At 39.9% G+C, this 17,544-nt stretch overlaps 6 protein-coding genes across 6 annotated transcripts; 2 read left to right on the top strand and 4 right to left on the bottom strand.

Annotated features, from left to right (window-relative positions):
- Window positions 1–25: 25 nt before the first annotated feature.
- On the bottom strand, window positions 26–2,435 carry BCR41DRAFT_352009 (hypothetical protein). The gene is made up of 6 exons (XM_022023892.1): window positions 2,352–2,435; window positions 1,930–1,942; window positions 1,299–1,376; window positions 1,038–1,153; window positions 799–877; window positions 26–632 (listed from the first exon to the last, which is right to left on the bottom strand). The coding sequence occupies exons 1-6, from the start codon at window positions 2,397–2,399 to the stop codon at window positions 139–141; spliced, it is 828 nt and encodes a 275-aa protein (XP_021882030.1). The 5' UTR covers window positions 2,400–2,435; the 3' UTR covers window positions 26–138.
- Window positions 2,436–2,742: 307 nt separating this feature from the next.
- BCR41DRAFT_352008 (hypothetical protein) lies at window positions 2,743–4,751 on the bottom strand (the record flags this gene model as incomplete). The annotated part of the gene is made up of 3 exons (XM_022023891.1): window positions 4,610–4,751; window positions 3,584–4,499; window positions 2,743–3,448 (listed from the first exon to the last, which is right to left on the bottom strand). The coding sequence occupies exons 2-3, from the start codon at window positions 4,492–4,494 to the stop codon at window positions 2,746–2,748; spliced, it is 1,614 nt and encodes a 537-aa protein (XP_021882029.1). The 5' UTR covers window positions 4,495–4,499; window positions 4,610–4,751.
- A 133-nt stretch (window positions 4,752–4,884) lies between these two features.
- BCR41DRAFT_380754 (putative diphthamide synthesis protein-domain-containing protein) lies at window positions 4,885–6,976 on the bottom strand (the record flags this gene model as incomplete). The annotated part of the gene is made up of 6 exons (XM_022027274.1): window positions 6,735–6,976; window positions 6,453–6,617; window positions 6,138–6,323; window positions 5,473–5,972; window positions 5,059–5,322; window positions 4,885–5,031 (listed from the first exon to the last, which is right to left on the bottom strand). The coding sequence occupies exons 1-6, from the start codon at window positions 6,934–6,936 to the stop codon at window positions 4,885–4,887; spliced, it is 1,464 nt and encodes a 487-aa protein (XP_021882028.1). The 5' UTR covers window positions 6,937–6,976.
- Window positions 6,977–7,096: 120 nt separating this feature from the next.
- On the top strand, window positions 7,097–8,917 carry BCR41DRAFT_43775 (RIO1 family-domain-containing protein). The gene is made up of 5 exons (XM_022030843.1): window positions 7,097–7,261; window positions 7,424–7,565; window positions 7,671–7,839; window positions 7,983–8,573; window positions 8,740–8,917. Exons 1-5 carry the CDS (start codon window positions 7,199–7,201, stop codon window positions 8,780–8,782), a joined length of 1,008 nt encoding a protein of 335 aa, XP_021882027.1. The 5' UTR covers window positions 7,097–7,198; the 3' UTR covers window positions 8,783–8,917.
- A 3,716-nt stretch (window positions 8,918–12,633) lies between these two features.
- On the bottom strand, window positions 12,634–14,644 carry BCR41DRAFT_352005 (hypothetical protein). The gene has a single exon (XM_022023890.1). It carries the CDS (start codon window positions 14,407–14,409, stop codon window positions 12,700–12,702), a length of 1,710 nt encoding a protein of 569 aa, XP_021882026.1. The 5' UTR covers window positions 14,410–14,644; the 3' UTR covers window positions 12,634–12,699.
- Window positions 14,645–14,917: 273 nt separating this feature from the next.
- Window positions 14,918–17,522, top strand: BCR41DRAFT_352004 (GTP-binding protein TypA). The gene is made up of 5 exons (XM_022023889.1): window positions 14,918–15,260; window positions 15,336–15,524; window positions 15,628–15,705; window positions 15,777–16,375; window positions 16,460–17,522. The coding sequence occupies exons 1-5, from the start codon at window positions 14,951–14,953 to the stop codon at window positions 17,381–17,383; spliced, it is 2,100 nt and encodes a 699-aa protein (XP_021882025.1). The 5' UTR covers window positions 14,918–14,950; the 3' UTR covers window positions 17,384–17,522.
- The last annotated feature ends 22 nt before the right edge of the window (window positions 17,523–17,544 follow it).

Raw genomic sequence — 17,544 nt, 5'->3', positions numbered from 1 at the left:
TTATTTATTTATTTATTTTTTTATTTATTTATTTATTTATTTATCACAAGCATCAAATGCGGCGAAAGTTGGGATTAAATCTTGTTTCAGACATCTGTTCAGTTCTTTCTTTTTTATTATTATTACGATTAATGGTTTTTATTTCCCTGGTTCGGTGACGACAACATTGTAGGCAAAGAACCTGTATTTGAGGATCAATGCCAAGATGCCATGCAGGAAGACGACGAGGATCAAGATGACCTTACTGGTCTGTGCCTCTGCTCTAGAGAGGACCGGATACATATTCCGGACGAGAAAGGTCCCAGAGGCAGCGGCACCTGCTAGGACCAAAGCCCAGCGGAATAAATTCCAGGGCAGGATACAGAGGACCGCTACTGGGATCCAGACTGTGAGACCATAACCATAAAGAGCCAACATCTCGAGCAAATCAGGTTGACAACCAAAATACTTTGTTGCACCCCAAATCATAGCAGGGACAGCGAACGCATAAGAATAGACCGTGCCGAATGCGAAGGTCAACTGACGGATATCGTAGGTGTAAGGTGTAGAGGACAAGTAAGCATTGATAGAGTTCACGATCGATGATGTTACAAAGAGAACAAAAATCACTGTTGTTGGAATCCAGAAGGGGCCTTTGTAAAATGAGTCGGAGATAGATGGAAATATAGGGCAAAAAAAAAAAAAGAGAGAAATGTCAGTTGGAAGAATTGGAAGTCTTTTTTTTTTTTTTTTTTTTTTTTTTTTTTTTTACAAAAATAAATAAATAAATAAAAGTGGCCATATTAATAATGAACATACCATACAAATCAGGATTTCCGGCCATAATATCCAAAAAGTTTTCTTTGGGAATAATACTCGCCATACATCTTTCCATCACCTTCATAAAAAAAAAAAAAAAAAAAGAAAAAAGAAATGTCAGTTGAATTAGAACAAATGAGCTGGTTGTAGGTTGATTTTCCATATCGTAGTTTTTTTTTTTTTTTTTTTTTTTCTTATTCTTCCTCTTCTTCTAAACGTGAATCTCCAATGGTGTTTACCTGAGTAGTGTCGACATCAAAGAACTTGGCATAGTATTCTACTGACCAAATAGGTTTGCTCACAGTTTGATCTTGGATTGACCGGTGAGGATCAAAGGCTCCTCCAGTATTGAATCCTTTTGAGAGAATAATAATGTTTAGCAATAAAATAAAAACGATAAAATAATAATAATAATAATAATAATAATCAGGAAATGAGAATGCATTATAGATATCGTAGTATCTCAGAGTGTCTTAGTTTAAAGAATATATATAAGCTACCTGCTGGTCTGGACTGCGGTGTGTTGTTGGATGGTGTGATATTTCCAGAGGTTCCTGGTGAAGAAGAAGAAGCAAAGCCTACAACAGCAACAACAACAACCAATAGCAACAGCAACAGCAACAGCAACAGCAACAGCAGTATAACAAAATGTTAATGAATGAATAAATGAAAATACTCAAGTTTAAAACACTTTCTCTATTGTTTCCCTGATTCCTGAATATTTATGCATTCTCAGTAATCCTGTTCTGCCCTACCCTAACCTGTCCTGTCCTGTCCTGTCTTTTCCTGTACTATCATATTCTGTCTCATCAAAAACTTGAATGAATCCTATTCATAGTTTTTTACGCCCCCCCCCTCCCCATTGTCTTTTTTTTTTTTTTTTTTTTTTTTCTATGCTCCGTGCGGTTAGAATGTACCGATTGCTTGTTTCTCCAGAATTGATTTTTATAGCTTTATCCCGCCCTAATTGACGCTGTTGCTTTAGGTTATAAAGTCTTTTTAGTTCCGTAAGGGTTGACATATGTATCTCGATGGTTGTCGCGTGTAAATACATATCCACTTGCAAACAAGAAAAAAAAAAAAAAACAAACAAACAAACACTTGAATTTGTAGTAATAGTAATGAACGTACTCTGGAATTCAAGCTACGATAAAGGATAAACATATATTAATCAAGGCAAAAGATGAAGGAAAAAAAAAAATAAAGATAAAGGTTAGGTTTGAATTTGGCTTGGCATTTTTTTTTTTTTGATTTAATTGCTGCTCCTAGGCGCAATAACTGTACAAGTTAACAGTTTTTTTTTTTTTTTTTTTTTTTTTTTTTTTTTCCGAGTGCTTCTTTCTTGACTCAAGTCAGAACGTCTTCATTGGTTGTAAACTTATTGATATCTGGGTCTTTTAAAAAAGTGCAAATCGCTAGTAATTGCATTATTGGGTGTTGATGTCGTGTTGTTGTATTCCTTTTTTTCTTTTTTCGTTTTTCTTTTTTGTTTCCCTGTCTGGCTTGCATGAAGGATAAGGAGAGAGACAATGAAATGACACGAGGAAACATACCCCGTCATCGTCGATTTCAATAGCGGCATATGCACCTTTATTCGCCATGGCGCTTTTTTTTTTTTAGTGTAAATTCGTGAGAAGGGCGAAGGTGTAGAAAAGAGTTGGACTACATGGACGTTTTTCCTCTTCCCATTGTCGCACGTGATACATTTTTTCTCCTTTGCCCAAATGTCCAAGCCACTTTGCACTTGTTAAGGATTTGACTTCCCTTTATTATAGTGATATGAAGTATACAATGTGCAATTAGAAAGAATAGAAAGCTAGAAAGCTGTACAAATAAGCAAAAAGCTATACAGTATGTATGTTAAACAGACTAAAGTTGCTGTTGCTTGGGGAATAACGCAAATAACGGGTTGAAGAAAAAAAAAAAAAAAAAGATACGATAATACTCCTATATCATGATCATCTTTGGAATGTTTTCGTTTCGTCGAACCAGAGCACTACCCATTGCTTTGGCAATCTCTTGTAAGCGCTCATTGAGTTCCTTATTCCCGATAATCTTCATCTGGTCATGACCTTCAAAAAGCCCAAGGACATTTTGCAAACCTCGACAAATCTCACCTGGCCTGTCCCTGAATGTCACCTTACTGACCTGGGATCTAACGTATTCCATCGTAAGAGTAGCATCCGGCCCTTTGCCCCAAACCTCTCGGGCTATAGAGGCAAATAGCTCAGATGCAACAAGGAGCGCTGAACCAGATCGTCGCTGAGGAAACAGATATAATGTCCAGATAGTCACCGGCAGCAAGTGTTGATCCAAGAGGGCTCCCCACGAGCGTAGTGGCCAATACGTTGAAAGCTCATGGAATCGAGATCGAACCTGACGCAGTTGGCAAACGCTACGATCTTGATTGACTCTCTCCGGGAGCCTTCCTGTAACTATACCTTGACTCAAGTCGTCCAAAGCCTCCTTCCGAATAAATATTTGAGAGTCCTTGTACATGTAATCTGCTTCGCTGGGAGCGATTGGGCCTATTTTTATGCCTGGTATGTTGGTGTGGAGGTAGGATGTGACTAGAGCGTTAAATATCCGTGTACTTACAATCAGGTTGGAACGGCCTCTAATACGAAGGATCCCTACTCCAACACTCGAACTAAATAGATCGATCGAGGTATATTAAAATAAATAAATAAATAAATAAATAAGTAAATAGAGAACTATACAAAAAAAAAAAAAAAAAAAAAAAAACTCGTCCTTATAGATCCTCCCCATTGCTAATGTTCTTTACTTTCTGGTTGGAAAAGTGAATCCGGTGTTTTCGAATTTGTCATGATGCTTATCGAGTTCCGGATTCCTGTGGTAAAACTCCACGGTCTGAATGCACGCACAATGATGTTCGTTCACAATCATCATCCCCTCAAAAGCCCTAAGAGAAAAATACTGGATCAAGCCCCTGGCATCCCATTTTTGATTTAAAACACTAGCGATTTGATCCGTGATCTTTGTATACTTTTCCTGGGCCTCACGAGAGAATAGTGGGTTGGCCATGACTCCATCGAGATGTTGAGGAAATTCTTCTTCCAAGAAGCGAATAAACTTTTCCGCGTATGATGATGCTTCCAGTATTTCGCTCCGAGACTGAAACGGAAACTGAGGCTGAGACTGAGACTGAGATTGAGATTGACACTGGATTCTTTGATGGTAATGAGTGATTCTTGACAAGGACACATTGCCACTTGTATTCATATCCAATCCCTGCATGGCGACCGAACATATTCTTATATCGTTGTTTAGATTTGCCTCCAGAGCATTTGGCAGAAGTGGTCGTTGCATGCTTTGGCCAGATCTCGCTACTGCAGCCTGTGCATTCTCCAGTGGGATATTGATCTGTATTGGATTTGACAGATCTTGACTGGCTAATGAATCAGTGGAATAGTCTGCACTACTTGAGTAGGGGCTTTCTGGTTCGCTTATATCAACACAATCACCAATATGATTATCGACAGCGCCATCAAAATCAAGATAAATGTTGATGATCCTTCCTAGTTGAGCGATTTCGAGACATGCCCACAAGTGCCTTATGAATTCTCCATGACACTCAAACTGGATAAGACAAAGACAATCATAATGTTCATACATTCTTTGAAAGATTAATGTGCTTTGCCCACATCGAAGCAAAATGTGACGGGGCTCAGTCATGTCTGCTATGATTAGTAAAAAGATCATTCATTAGTTTGTCAAAGGTTTCGAGTCAATGCAAAAAAAAAAAAAAAAAATTGCCACCAAATTTTTTTTTTTTTTTTTTTTTTTTTACCTTAGAAGCCTATCTTTGTTCTGGTTATACGGTTTAAAAGGCTTTATCTTTCTTTGTTAGGATGCACTGGCCTATCAAGTGGTTACAGAAGTTGATTACCTTAAAGTAATATGGTGTCAGCTATGGTCTGCCAGTAAAATAAGGTTAAAGAAAGAAAGGAAGAAAGTTAAAAAGAGAAAATGACGCGTAAAAAATATTCGAATAACGTGTGGCATGGTATCTAAGCCACGCCATCATTTCCTGTAGCTCAGTTGACAATTTTTATTAATAATATTTTATAATGCTATTGGATCGTTCGCAGATACTGATGTCGGTACTATTGCAGATGTTGACCCTGACATTGGTCCTGATAATACCTCTACAGTATGATCTTGAGTCTTCTTTGCTTTAAGTGATTTGACGTCTCCTGTTCCTGTAGGTTTCTTTCTGATATTCCGCCCATGGTTGACAGTCCATGGCCCTAATGAATCATTCGAGTAGAAATCCATCGGATATGTCTCTTGCCATGGAATGGATTCAAATACAACTGAAGCCTCGTATGGAGTCAAAAGTGGCTTTGAGAATGCATAACCCCAATCGATCGACAGACGAGGGCATGCAATTTGAATAAATGCTTCTATATCCTCAAACATGGCTAGCTTTCCAGGGAAAATTTCAGATAGAAGAATAATAGTATAGTCGCATCCACGCTCCTTCAGCTTCGCTTCCATATGCTATCAAAAAAGAAAAAAGATTGAAAATAGTGATAGTAATAATGAAAAAGGAATAAAGGATTTAGCTTCAGTCAAAAGTATAAAATTGTAGGAAAGGATTTGATCTACATTCTGTGCAACAAGCGCAGCTAAGATCCTCAAAAGCCTTACTTCAAGAATAGATGTGCTTCCTTGTCGGCCAAGAGTACCAAGAATCAATCCAAATCGCTTCGCTTTCTTGGCTGTCTCAATCGCGTGTTTCCTCAACGAATGCATATCCGCATGGTCATATCTTTCTCGTGTAAACTTCTTGTCATAGGGATCATATCTGAATGCTGGCAAGTCTGGATTATGGATCATGATCGACTCTAGATGGAACCGTCCATCGCCCAGGAAGATCAATGCATCCTCACCTTCCGGTAACCGTGGAGCTGTGCAGCCCAAGATCTCGGCTGGAGATAAAGGTTTGGCTTGAGGAACATTGAGAATATAATCGACTTCCAGTTCACGGCGAGCAGCCTGGATCGCCTGCACAAATTGAATGACGCCAACGAGCACTAATTTCGATTGTGGTTGAAAGTTCTTACGGACTGTAGCGATAAAGTGCTGGACATCAATCCCAATGTCAACAAAAACGTATAGTGTTTTGATAGTGGTTACATCGACCGGAACTGTAATGTAATGTTGTATTTTTTTTGTTAAATTTTGTTTTGAGTCCATGAATATATACAATTTACATTAGTATCATTTTTTGAGAACCATTATAGTTCATCCTTTTCAACAAAAACTGCTCAGACAAAAAAAAAAAAAAAACAAAAAAAACAAAGAACGCATACCAAGGCAGCTGTGACCATAATGAACCATGAAATCACATCCCAAAGCTACAGCTGTAAAGTCGTCGATGCAGCACGCCCCATAAGTGACATCTCCCATCACCAAAGTTTCGACTTGACAGAACTTTTCCAAGATATCTGCGATTGTACAGGCAAAGATCAACAAGCCTTCTGGAAACTGCAGAGCCACTGTTTTTGAAATAGCAAAAAAAAAAAAAAAAAAAAAAAAAAAAAAGATAAATTTAGTTACCATTTATGTTCTGCGCAGTGAATGATATTTGTTATTGATCATAACCATGTTCGCTCAAAGATTTTTACCTTTCTTAGCTCCAGCTTTACGTACACTCCATACAGTCTTATGGATTTCAAAACCATAGTTGGATGGGAGTTGCTCAATCGCAAGGTTGAGCTTTGTATCGTTCAAAATCTCATCCGGAACTTGGTTAGCAACTCGGGATCTACTAGATCCTGCACTCTTTGATGCTATTGTTCAATAAATGGGTTGCCAATGAATGTGTCATTATTATTGAATATTATCAGCAGTCTACAGATTGCGGTGGTAGCCTAGCTCCTGTAGAAGGACGATTTTCCGGCCCTTACCATCTCTAATTGCCACAACGGAATCTTCAATAGTTAGGTCGGAGGAATCGTTTGCTGCTTGCTGCTGCTGTTGCTGTTTTCTAGCCTTGCCAACAAAGCGTTTTTTGGGCTTTCCAGAGGGGGTGAGTTCTAGGGCCTCTACTACTTCGGAGGGCGCGGGTTCTGCTGAGGCTTCGATAGGTTGTGTTTTCACTGAATCCATGGTATTCCTGGCAAGTGTAAAGTTGGTTTCTCAATAATTGGTCTTGGGGATGTTCTTTTTTATAAAAAAAAAAAAAAAACTTGTCAAGCAGGGGCAGTCACTCAAGCCACTTTCATAACATCATTTTTTTTTTTTTTTTTTTTTTTAAAGGCATTCAACCATTAAAGTCATTGACTTCATTTAAAGACCACCCGTCCATTGGCTTCATCGTGCTCCCACACTCTCACTAAACGAACAACATAGCATATAAGCAACAGTCAATATGAGGTTAGATGTCAAAGTACTTCGGTATATGTCTCCTGAGGACTTTCGAGTCCTTACCGCAGTAGGTCAACACAGTTCCTCTCTCCCTTTATTTCATAGGCAATAGCAGAATTGAAATACCAATATATACATTTTTCTTCTAATGCTTAGACCCACATCTCTCTCTCTCTCTCTTTTTTTTTTTTTTTTTTTTTTTTTGGTCCTCTATGAATTGAATTGATAGACGGAGATGGGTTCCAAGAATCATGAGGTCGTTCCTTCCGCTATGATCTCCCAGATTGCTAGACTTCGTCATGGAGGGGTACACAAGATTTTGAGTGAGCTTGCAAGACGGAACTTGATCGCCAAGGCTCAGCATATCAAATGTAAAACCCTTACGAACAAAAGGCAATATTAAAGTTTAATATGAGGACAAGATACTTAGTATTGTCTATAAATTTTTTTCTTTTTTCTTAAAAACAATCCTACAGACGATGGATATCGACTGACATATGGAGGATACGACTACTTGGCGCTCAGGACATTCTGCCAGAGAAACAGTGTTTATTCGGTCGGAAATCGGATTGGTGTCGGAAAGGAATCAGATATTTATATTGTCGCCAATGAAGAGGAGCGTCAGATGGTTCTCAAGATCCAGAGGTGAGTGAGAGGAAGCGCTCATATGATTAAATTAGGCGAATGCACCTTAGAAGGGCCCATATAGCTGCACTACATCCATTTAAAACATTCGATGATCCTCACAGACCATTTCTTCTCGTACAACCCTTTTTTGGATAAACTAGATTGGGACGAGTGAGTTTCAGGACAATCAAGTCAAAGAGAGATTACTTGAAAAATCGTAAATCAGCATCGTGGATGTACATGTCCAAGTTGGCAGCAGAGAAGGAGTACGCTTTTATGAAGGTTCTGCACGAGCATGGATTCCCTGTTCCTGAGCCCATCGACCAGAATCGTCATTGTATTGTTATGGAACTCATTGACGCTTTCCCTCTTCGACAGATCAACGAAGTTGCAGATCCTGGAAAGTTATACTCGAATCTCATGAACCTGATCGTGAAATTGGCGAGTTACGGATTGATTCACGGAGATTTTAACGAGTTCAATATTTTGATTCGTGAGAACGGAGAAGCTGTGCTGATTGATTTCCCTCAGATGGTGTCAATCGATCACCCCAACGCAGAGTATTATTTCAATCGTGATGTCGAGTGTATCCGTGTCTTCTTCAAGAGACGTTTCCAATATGAGAGTCTACTATACCCAAAGTTCAAACTGGATACGGAGAGACAGTTTTCATTGGATGTTCAGGTTGCAGCGTCTGGGTTCACAAAGGAGAAACAGCAGGAGCTTGAGAGGTTCCAAGAGGAAGAAGGACAGTTGGCACAGGAGTTGGGAGAAGATGCATATAATCGCTCAGATGATGAGCTCGAAGACGAAGATGGAGATGGAGAAGCATTGGAGGAGGAGTCAGATGATGATTCTGAGGAAGAAGAGGAAGAAGAGGAAGAAGAGGAAGAAGAAGGAACGCAGCCTGATGAACAGAAACCACAGGAAGTGCCGGTCTCGATTGGGAAATTGTCACTAGCCAACCTTTCACAACATGATCAACAGTCTGTCCCTGATTCCCAAAATAACAGCAACCCCAATAGTGAGGATGAGAATGACGAAGATGAAGAAAATGACTCTGTGGGATCATTGGATGAACCTATCAACAACCGTGCATTCAAGGCTTACCGCGATGTGAAGCCCAAGGTTGCAGGATCAGTTGCAGGATCAACACGTAGCAAAATGACCAAATCATCTGGCCCAATATCTGCGGAGGAGATCAAGGCTCGTGTGGCCAAGAATTTGAGGTCAAGCTCGAAAATCAGCTTTTCTGCCAAACAAAACCATACAAAGGGTACAGACAAGCGTGACAGAAGAAATAAGGCGGGCGAAAGGGCACATATTAAATATGGCTCTGAATATTAAAAAAAAAAATAAAAAAATAAAAAAAGCATTCGAGACATACTTTAATTGCTTATCAACATTTATTGCTACTTCATCTCTATTTATTGTATTAAACACTACTCTTGATCATGTTCGTATCCTATACATTCTAGTTGTATTTTTTTGTAAATTTTCAAATAAATATGAAGGCCCATATTACTCATGATCCATTCTGTCTGGAAAACAATAGAGTCTAGAATCAGGGGGGATGATTGTAAGTACAATGCAACAATGAGGGTCAGGGAACTGTATATCAAAAGTACCCTGGTATTTCCTATAGCATACCTGATCTAGTGCTTTTAGCCTAAGCAACACACACACACACATATATATATATATATATATTAAATAGAAGTAAAGTAAAATAAAAAATATAGAAAACTGGGGTGTGAAATAATGTGATCTACATGTATTTATTTACAAATAATGGGGTCACTAAACATTCGAACCTAATAGAGCTCCTTTCATGGCCATTTTTGGTCAAGTCGCTTTAAATGTTTTGGCTTGGAAATGCATGCACTGATCTACTAATGTCTCAAAAAATTTTGCCCGCACCTCTTGAGGCCAAGAGATCGCCATAGTGAAGCCGAGACAGTGGATTGTTATGAGAGCTTCATTCGCCATTTCCTATAAAAGATGGCCAAGCGCTCACTTTATTTCTTATCCTCACGATACTCAACAGCAAAAAAAAAAAAAAAAAAAAAAACATTTATATACTCTTTCGTTTATACATCATTACTATCCAACCAAACCGAACCATACTATACTATACTATATCAAACAATCTCAGTCCGACAAAAAAGTTTTTTCTATCATTCTGACTATCCTCAACTCTCCTTATTCTTTCTATCGGCTGTTCAACTTGCCATTAATCTTTCACAAAAAGACTTTGTCATGTTCTCTTTTTCAATCGCAACTTTTATTCACTTAGGAGAGAAACAGGTGTCCTAATCATTATAAATGCATTAAGATGGGTTCCCCGTTTTTTTATGCGAGTCTCTTATTTAGTCCACATACTCCTTCGATCCATAAATATCTAAGTGAAAAAAACAAATATCAGTCCTCTTAGTATTTTTATTGTCACGTATTTCGTGATCAATTGGCTCGAATGTCTCGACTCTCAGCCCTTGTTTTGTTGCTAAGATGTTGAATTCGTAGGCTTAAAATGACTTGTTTTTGTGTGTGTGTGTGTATGCTTTCGTTTCTTGAGCCAGGCTCAGCATTGATTGCTTTGAGTGCCCTGGAATTCCATAGGATTAACCTTCATGTGTATTAGCATTTGCATAAAAGTTACTGAGGGCGGCGGCAATGTATTCGGGGCTCCATTGTCTTTTGAACATGTCTAGGTGAAACAAGTACTCCTACCGAGTACGCAAAAACAATGTCATAAAGCGATAACGATCAAAGTCCTGTTTGTAAAGAATGATCGGCCTATACATTGTTATTGTCGGTGAATACTTTTTTTTTTTTTTGTCCCAAGGCGATATTAATAACTGAATGTTATTACAGTTACGCTCCACATGCCAGGAACTGAAAAACAATGCTTCATCGACTTTGATTGGTGTCAGTAGAAAAACTAAACGTTGATAGTTGTAGGTTAGTGATTACAACTAAAATATTCTTTATAATAGAATTTAAAGAAACGGTTATTACCGCTGGTTGTAACATTGTTTTTTCTTTCGTATTTTTTAAATAATCACTGACAAACTGCCCCTGACCTAGCCAACTATGTTAAACAAAATGTGATCTTCAAGCAATAAGCCTAGGTTGAGTGAGCTACAGACCAAGTTATGATACAAACATCTATCACTTGTCATGCACCATATTGTATTCCCTACAGAGGAAACCATATCGACAATTCGGCGCTCGGACAGAATCATTCCGCCTCATCTACACTTGTTAGGTCTCTCTTTTTCTCTCTCTCTCTTTTTCAAAAAAAATCTTTATAAAAGAGCGCATCACATTCCTTTACTTTTCATCCTCAAAAACACTTAAAGCAGCCAAATACTACTACAGCCCTAAACCGAAATCTCACTGTCCCTACCCCTTATAACCTAACCACAATATATCGAAGTCGCTGACCTACCATGAAGATCTCCACCGCTCTTGTTATCTTTGCTCTTGCGTCCTCAGCCATGTCCGCCTCTATCCGCACTGCTCCGGCCGAGATTGAGGTCCTTGAGAAAAGAGGATGCGCATGCACGCGTTACGAATGTAGAGGCGTTCCACGCTCAGCAAAGCATATATGCCAAAGCCGTGCCAACAGAGAATATATGACCTGTATTAATAAGTGTCGCAAGGCCCCTTAGCCTCATTATCAGCGCGAGAGGATGATAACTTTACTTTTCTGCCTTTGGAGCGCGTCCATTCTTTGTTTAAATCGCCTTTGATCTAGTCCATTCTCGCCCTAATCCGTTCATGTTGATATACCTAATAAATAATATTTAACCGTATTCGTGAGATGTCAACTGTGTTATCGGAATCTAGTAGCTGGCGGATAAAATTATGGCGAAAAATAAAAGAACCAAGTCAATAAAAGACAACATGAACGGTATCTATGACAGTAATGTACACTAACACGCAAAAATGAGCCAATACCATCCATCAGCTAGGCATTCTTTATGTAGACATTGATCATACGTGCTACAAGTAAAGCCCCCACCTCCATTTACGTGTTTGTTGCATATAGTTCTTTTCAGCTTGACTCCTTATTAGCAACTTTTTTTTTTTTTTTTTTTATTTCAAGCTAGTCATGGACTCATTTTTTAGAGGCGAAAATCGAATCAATCCTTTGCTTTATCTTTCATTTAGATCGCTTATATCGAAGCTGATACTCTTCAGACACCATGATACTAGTTTTGTAGAGCAAGCTTTATCCCTAAGGCGCTTAAAATCATATGGAATTCTTGATTTTAACATTGGATAGCGACCAGCAGTGGTCCATTTTTATGATTTAAGTATTAGCCTTTGTAGGAGATACGGTGTGTGACCATATAGTACCAAGTTAATAGATAAAAGCTGAATCCATGGCTAGCTAGAAATAAAAAGAAAAAGAAAAGTAAAATTAAAAGTTAATTCAATAAGGAATCTAGCTGAAATACCCATACACAATAGTCGCGTAGGTAGGATTGGGAGCTTTATTTGTATCAACTTCGATCAGTGCCTACATAGATGATTCCTAAGATATAAGAGATATAAGAGAAAAGCTAATCGATAGGTGATCTAGACTCATTTTTGTGTGCTAATGTGTATATTAATAAGTTGAGGAAGACGACGAATGAAGGAGGTTAGAGCACCATTTGACTATGTTTAATAAAACGACTTGATTATGAGTCTTAGGTAAAATAAACCTCCGAGACCCAATGCACAATCATCAAGTAGAAGGAAAGAAGTCTTGTTTTTCATCATTTCATTACTTTAAATAAAAAATAGTTGTTTTAATGATGGGTATAAGTCTATATATATACATTAAGATGATGAAGCTACTGTTAGGGAAGGATATATACTCAAGATTCACCACATTCCGCGATTGAGTGAAGTATCGGATTTGTTGGTGTATTTAGTTTGATATTCGACATCATCGGATTTGTTGTTGTATTTGGTTTGGTGCTCATCATCATTGGATGCCGCATTCGAAAACTCGTCAAGCTGCATAGAGTAAACTTTGGACCATCGAATCATTTGGGCGTAGCTGTTGTATTTGTCTGCCAGGTGAATCGACATGACTTTGTAGAGCGAGCCAGTGTATCGTGGATCCAAGAAATACTGGGTAGAGACATAAAATATAGCACAGACTACCATAGTACACAAAGCTCCGATCGCCAACCAATCAGGAATATCGAAGCCTTTTTCGTACTCTGAAGAATCGTACAGAACTAAAAGTTGTCGCTGAGCAAAATCGACGAAAAAGTTCTGCCCCAATGATGCCACATAATCAGCTACTGATTTCGTTGCATCCTTCGCGCCAGCGATGGAAAGATGCTTTGGTTCCTTATACGTGATTGTCGGAAGATGCTGAATGGCCATTACCGAACTATATCCCACTGGCTTTGGCCATGGAGCATTTCCACGTGCAGCTGCAATAATTTTATCGGGCTTTTGGGCCTTGGTGATGATGTATTTGAAATTGATATACATACATGCCAGGTTGGTCGAATTTGTCTCAGTGTTCCAATTTGAGAAACAGCCTGATGCATCCAGAGATGAGTCGCCAGCCCTGAGCTCGACAAGTAAGGTCGAATTCTTTGTGAATGACTCCTTCATGACAGTTGTTTCCATTGCTTTAACTAGCTCATTTTCCTCGTGAAAGAGGGTGGAAGTTGTGATGTTAATAAGTTGGGGGTCCGCCACGAAAAAACGTATTGCTGTTGATGATATCACAATTATTTCGCCAGTCGGAAGGATACACTTGGTAGCTTGAGTTACCGGTAAAGAGGAAATTCCATCCGCAAGCATATCTGAGTTCGTGTACGCTTCCAACAACCCACATTCCTCTCCAAAGATGGTCATTGATGTAGTTGAGATCATTTCTGTAAAAAAAATGGGAGATTGCCCAAGTACAGAAATGCTTATTCGGCTACTGGACTCGCGTATGACGGTCATCTTTGAATAGTCTCTTACAACTATTCCATCCATAGTAAAGTTGGCTGTGGCGCAGCTATCTTGATGTGTATTCAATATGACATCACCATCCCACATCTGAAACGCGATTTTATCGCATCCAATCTCGTATTTGGTAGTCCTTGGGGTGTAGACGAGCCCAGGCACATAGCCAGGGATATTTGCTGTATCGTTTATCATATGCTTTATGGCATCCACAATGTCTGAGCGGCCACGGGTTGCTGTATTCCAGCCACTGAGTATGTACTGACCAGAATTAACCACGTATTGAGTAGTTTTAACGATTATAAATGTTGTTCGACTTGGTGCCTCTGATGGTTCGATGAAGTAGATGGCTCCAATATCGGAAAGACTTGCAATAATACTCACAACTATCGTTATAATGAGTATGAGCTTTGTTGAACGAGGAATACTGTTGCGAGAGTTGACAAGTGTGTTATACATTTCAAAGTATCCGCCTTGGCGAACCCAACGAATGCTGTTGGCGTATTCATCGCCATATTTGGAATAAATGGCGAGGATGGCACCAACGGCACTGACAAGTAAGGCTTGGAATAAGGCCAAGATGATGTTGAGCCCGAGAAATGACCAAGCCACGAACATGATAAAGAAAGTTTCGGGGTGAAGGAAAGTGAATATGTCGTCAATGGTGAGAGGGTCAGGGTTAAGGTAAATAACGTATGATGAAAATGTACAGAGTGAGTGTAAAGCAATTTGTTTTAAGAGGAGAAGAAATTAAAATACGGGTGTTATGGATGTCGTAGCGACTATTAGATATTTACAACTAGAGGAATTCTAGAAAAGAGGGGAGAGAAACGAGTGAGGAAAATGATAGAGGAAAACGAGGGTGAGGAAAGAAGGATGGGGATCTATCTTAAACCTCGCTAGTTTATATATGCCATAGAATCTTAAGTTTGAATGACCAAGTGATTGCGCATACAGTTGACACAGCAGTGGCGGGTTAATTGCAATTTTGATTTGTTTGTTTGTACCCCTGACAGATTCTAAAACTCAAACCTTAAAAAGATGAAACAAGCAGTGTTGGTGGCGAGAATGTGGCTTTGAATATAAACTTCTTCCGAGAATCTGATTCAAAATTAGCAAACTGATCGACTTGTCCGGTTACTCTGTACTAATCAAGAACATGTTTGCCATTCGACCTTCTCTCAGGACTGCAACGGTGAAGTTACCCTTCGCTAGGCCATTCATCACTACAGGGGCCTCAGCTTCAAGACCATTGTTGAGAAATGTTATGACTATTCCGGTCAAGGCACAGACGCCTCATGCAGGAATACTTTTATCAAAAGCGCAGCTTTGGAGAACAGCTACTACAAGTTCACAGTTCCTTCGTCGTTGCTATGTCACAGAGGCTTCTCAGGAGGAACTAGCCACCCCATCATTGACTGTTGAAGACATGATGCCTGTAGAAAATATCCGCAACATTGCTATCATTGGTAAGATTAAAGTAATAGCCTTGAGTATCTTGTCTCTTTTATAAATATGTGTGCTGATGGGACTTATTCGCTTAGCTCATGTCGACCATGGAAAGACTTCGCTTGTCGACAAATTGTTAGCACAGTCAGGAGAAGCACTTGGATCAACCCGTGTCATGGATTCCAACACACTTGAGAAAGAAAGAGGTATTACCATCCTCTCTAAAGTCACATCTGTTGTCTATAATACTGCAGACGGCAGGCCTATCAAGATCAACATTGTCGGTATGTTATGTTGCTATTGAACATATGGGCTGGTTTCTATTAAGCAAAGACGCTTTTTCGAATGTCGATTTTGGTTTACTTACAATTTACCCCGATAATGTAGATACGCCCGGACATGCTGACTTTGGCGGCGAAGTAGAACGCATTCTGTCAATGGTTGATGGCGTTGCGTTGATTGTTGGTAAGTATCTATGAAGATATAAAGCTTTAAGTGTTTCTATTGCCAAATCTAATATTGAATCTTAATCAAAGATGCTAGTGAGGGGCCAATGACGCAGACTAAGTTTGTCCTGAATAAGGCCTTGTCAACTGGCCTTCGTCCGCTTGTCGTCCTCAATAAAGTTGATCGCCCAACCTCGCGCGTAGACGAAGTCGACGGATTACTGCTGGATTTGTTTAGCTCACTGGGTGCTTCTGACGAGCAAATGGATTACCCTATTGTGTATGCTTCCGCAAAGGAAGGCTGGGCCACACGCGGCATGAATGAGGCCCGTGAAAGCATGAGGCCTCTGTTGGATTTGATCGTCGATCACGTTCCTGCACCAAAGGTTGACCGTTCTGATACTTTTAAGATGCTTGTCACCCAAATCGACAGCAATCCTTACCTTGGAAAGTGCTTCCTCGGGAAGATCACTGGAGGCACTATCAAGATTGGTGATAAGATGCAAGCCTTGGATCGCGAAGGAAAACAGACTGAATCTGGACGTTGTACCAAGATCTTTGTTCGTCGTGGATTGGAGATGATCCCTGTGAACGAGGCTGGTGCGGGTGACATTGTTACACTTACAGGAGTCGCTAATGCAACAGTCAACTCGACTCTCTGTGACCTTAGTGTCACTGAGCCACTTCCTGTAAGATCTTGCTACGATTTCTTTTTTGAGAACAATCGCATTTGGTGCCTGCTAACCTTTAATTTTTTATACACTTAATTATAGTCCAATCCTATCGATCCTCCCACCATTGTCATGAAGTTTTCTGTCAATGATTCGCCCTACGCTGGAGAGGAAGGCAAGAGTTTGACTTCCAACATGATCCGCGATCGTCTGATGAAGGAAGCAGAGACTAATGTCGCTCTCCAGGTTGTGGAGTCAGAAAACAAAGAAGCCTTTGAGGTCCGTGGACGTGGAGAGTTGCAGCTTGGAGTTTTGATCGAAACTATGCGTCGCGAAGGATTCGAACTCAGCGTGTCGCCTCCTCGTGTTGTGTACAAAGAAGAGAATGGAGAGCGTCTGGAGCCGATCGAAGAAGTCACTATTGATGTTGGTAATCAGTACACTGGAACTATCATTGAGAAGCTAAGTAAACGCAAGGCTGAGCTCAAGAGCTTCGAGGAAAACGGAGACAAGACTCGTATTATCTTTGAGTGCCCGACTCGTGGATTATTGGGATATGCTTCAGAATTTAAGAATGACACGAGTGGAGATGGGACATTGAACCATACTTTCTTGGGCTATATGCCCTATAAAGGCGGCCTTGAAAGATCTCGCAAAGGAAGTTTAGTCGCCATGGGAACTGTTGGAGCAGCTACCTCCTATGCTCTTAATTTGATCGAACCTCGCGGTAAGCTGTTCATTCGTCCGGGCGACAAGGTTTACGCTGGTATGGTCATTGGAGAGTCTTCCCGTGCTGGCGATCTGGAAGTGAACCCTACCCGCGCAAAACAGGTGACAAACATCCGCACAGTTGCCAAAGATGACAATATCATCCTGCGCCCACCGGTTGAAATGAGTTTGGAGTCGATGATTTCCTATCTTGCAGCAGATGAGGTTCTCGAGGTGACTCAGTCCTCCCTGAGGATTAGGAAGCGTGAATTGGATGCCAATAGGCGTCGTCAAAACCAACGCGCAGGAAGAGAATGAAGGCATAATACCTTTACCCGTCCCCACCACCCACCCACCCATGCAGTTATTTTTATGCACCGTGCTTTTTGCACCACATCCGCACATCAGTATTTTGACACCATTTGTAGACTAGACTAGACATATTTTTATTTTTCAGAGACACATAAAAACATAGAATA

The sequence above is a fragment of the Lobosporangium transversale genome (genome assembly GCF_002105155.1).
Source record: "Lobosporangium transversale strain NRRL 3116 chromosome Unknown BCR41scaffold_15, whole genome shotgun sequence".
In the NCBI taxonomy this organism is placed as follows: Eukaryota; Fungi; Mortierellomycota; class Mortierellomycetes; order Mortierellales; family Mortierellaceae; genus Lobosporangium; species Lobosporangium transversale.
Note: the sequence above shows the minus strand (reverse complement) of the source record. Positions and strands in the feature narration are given on the sequence as shown.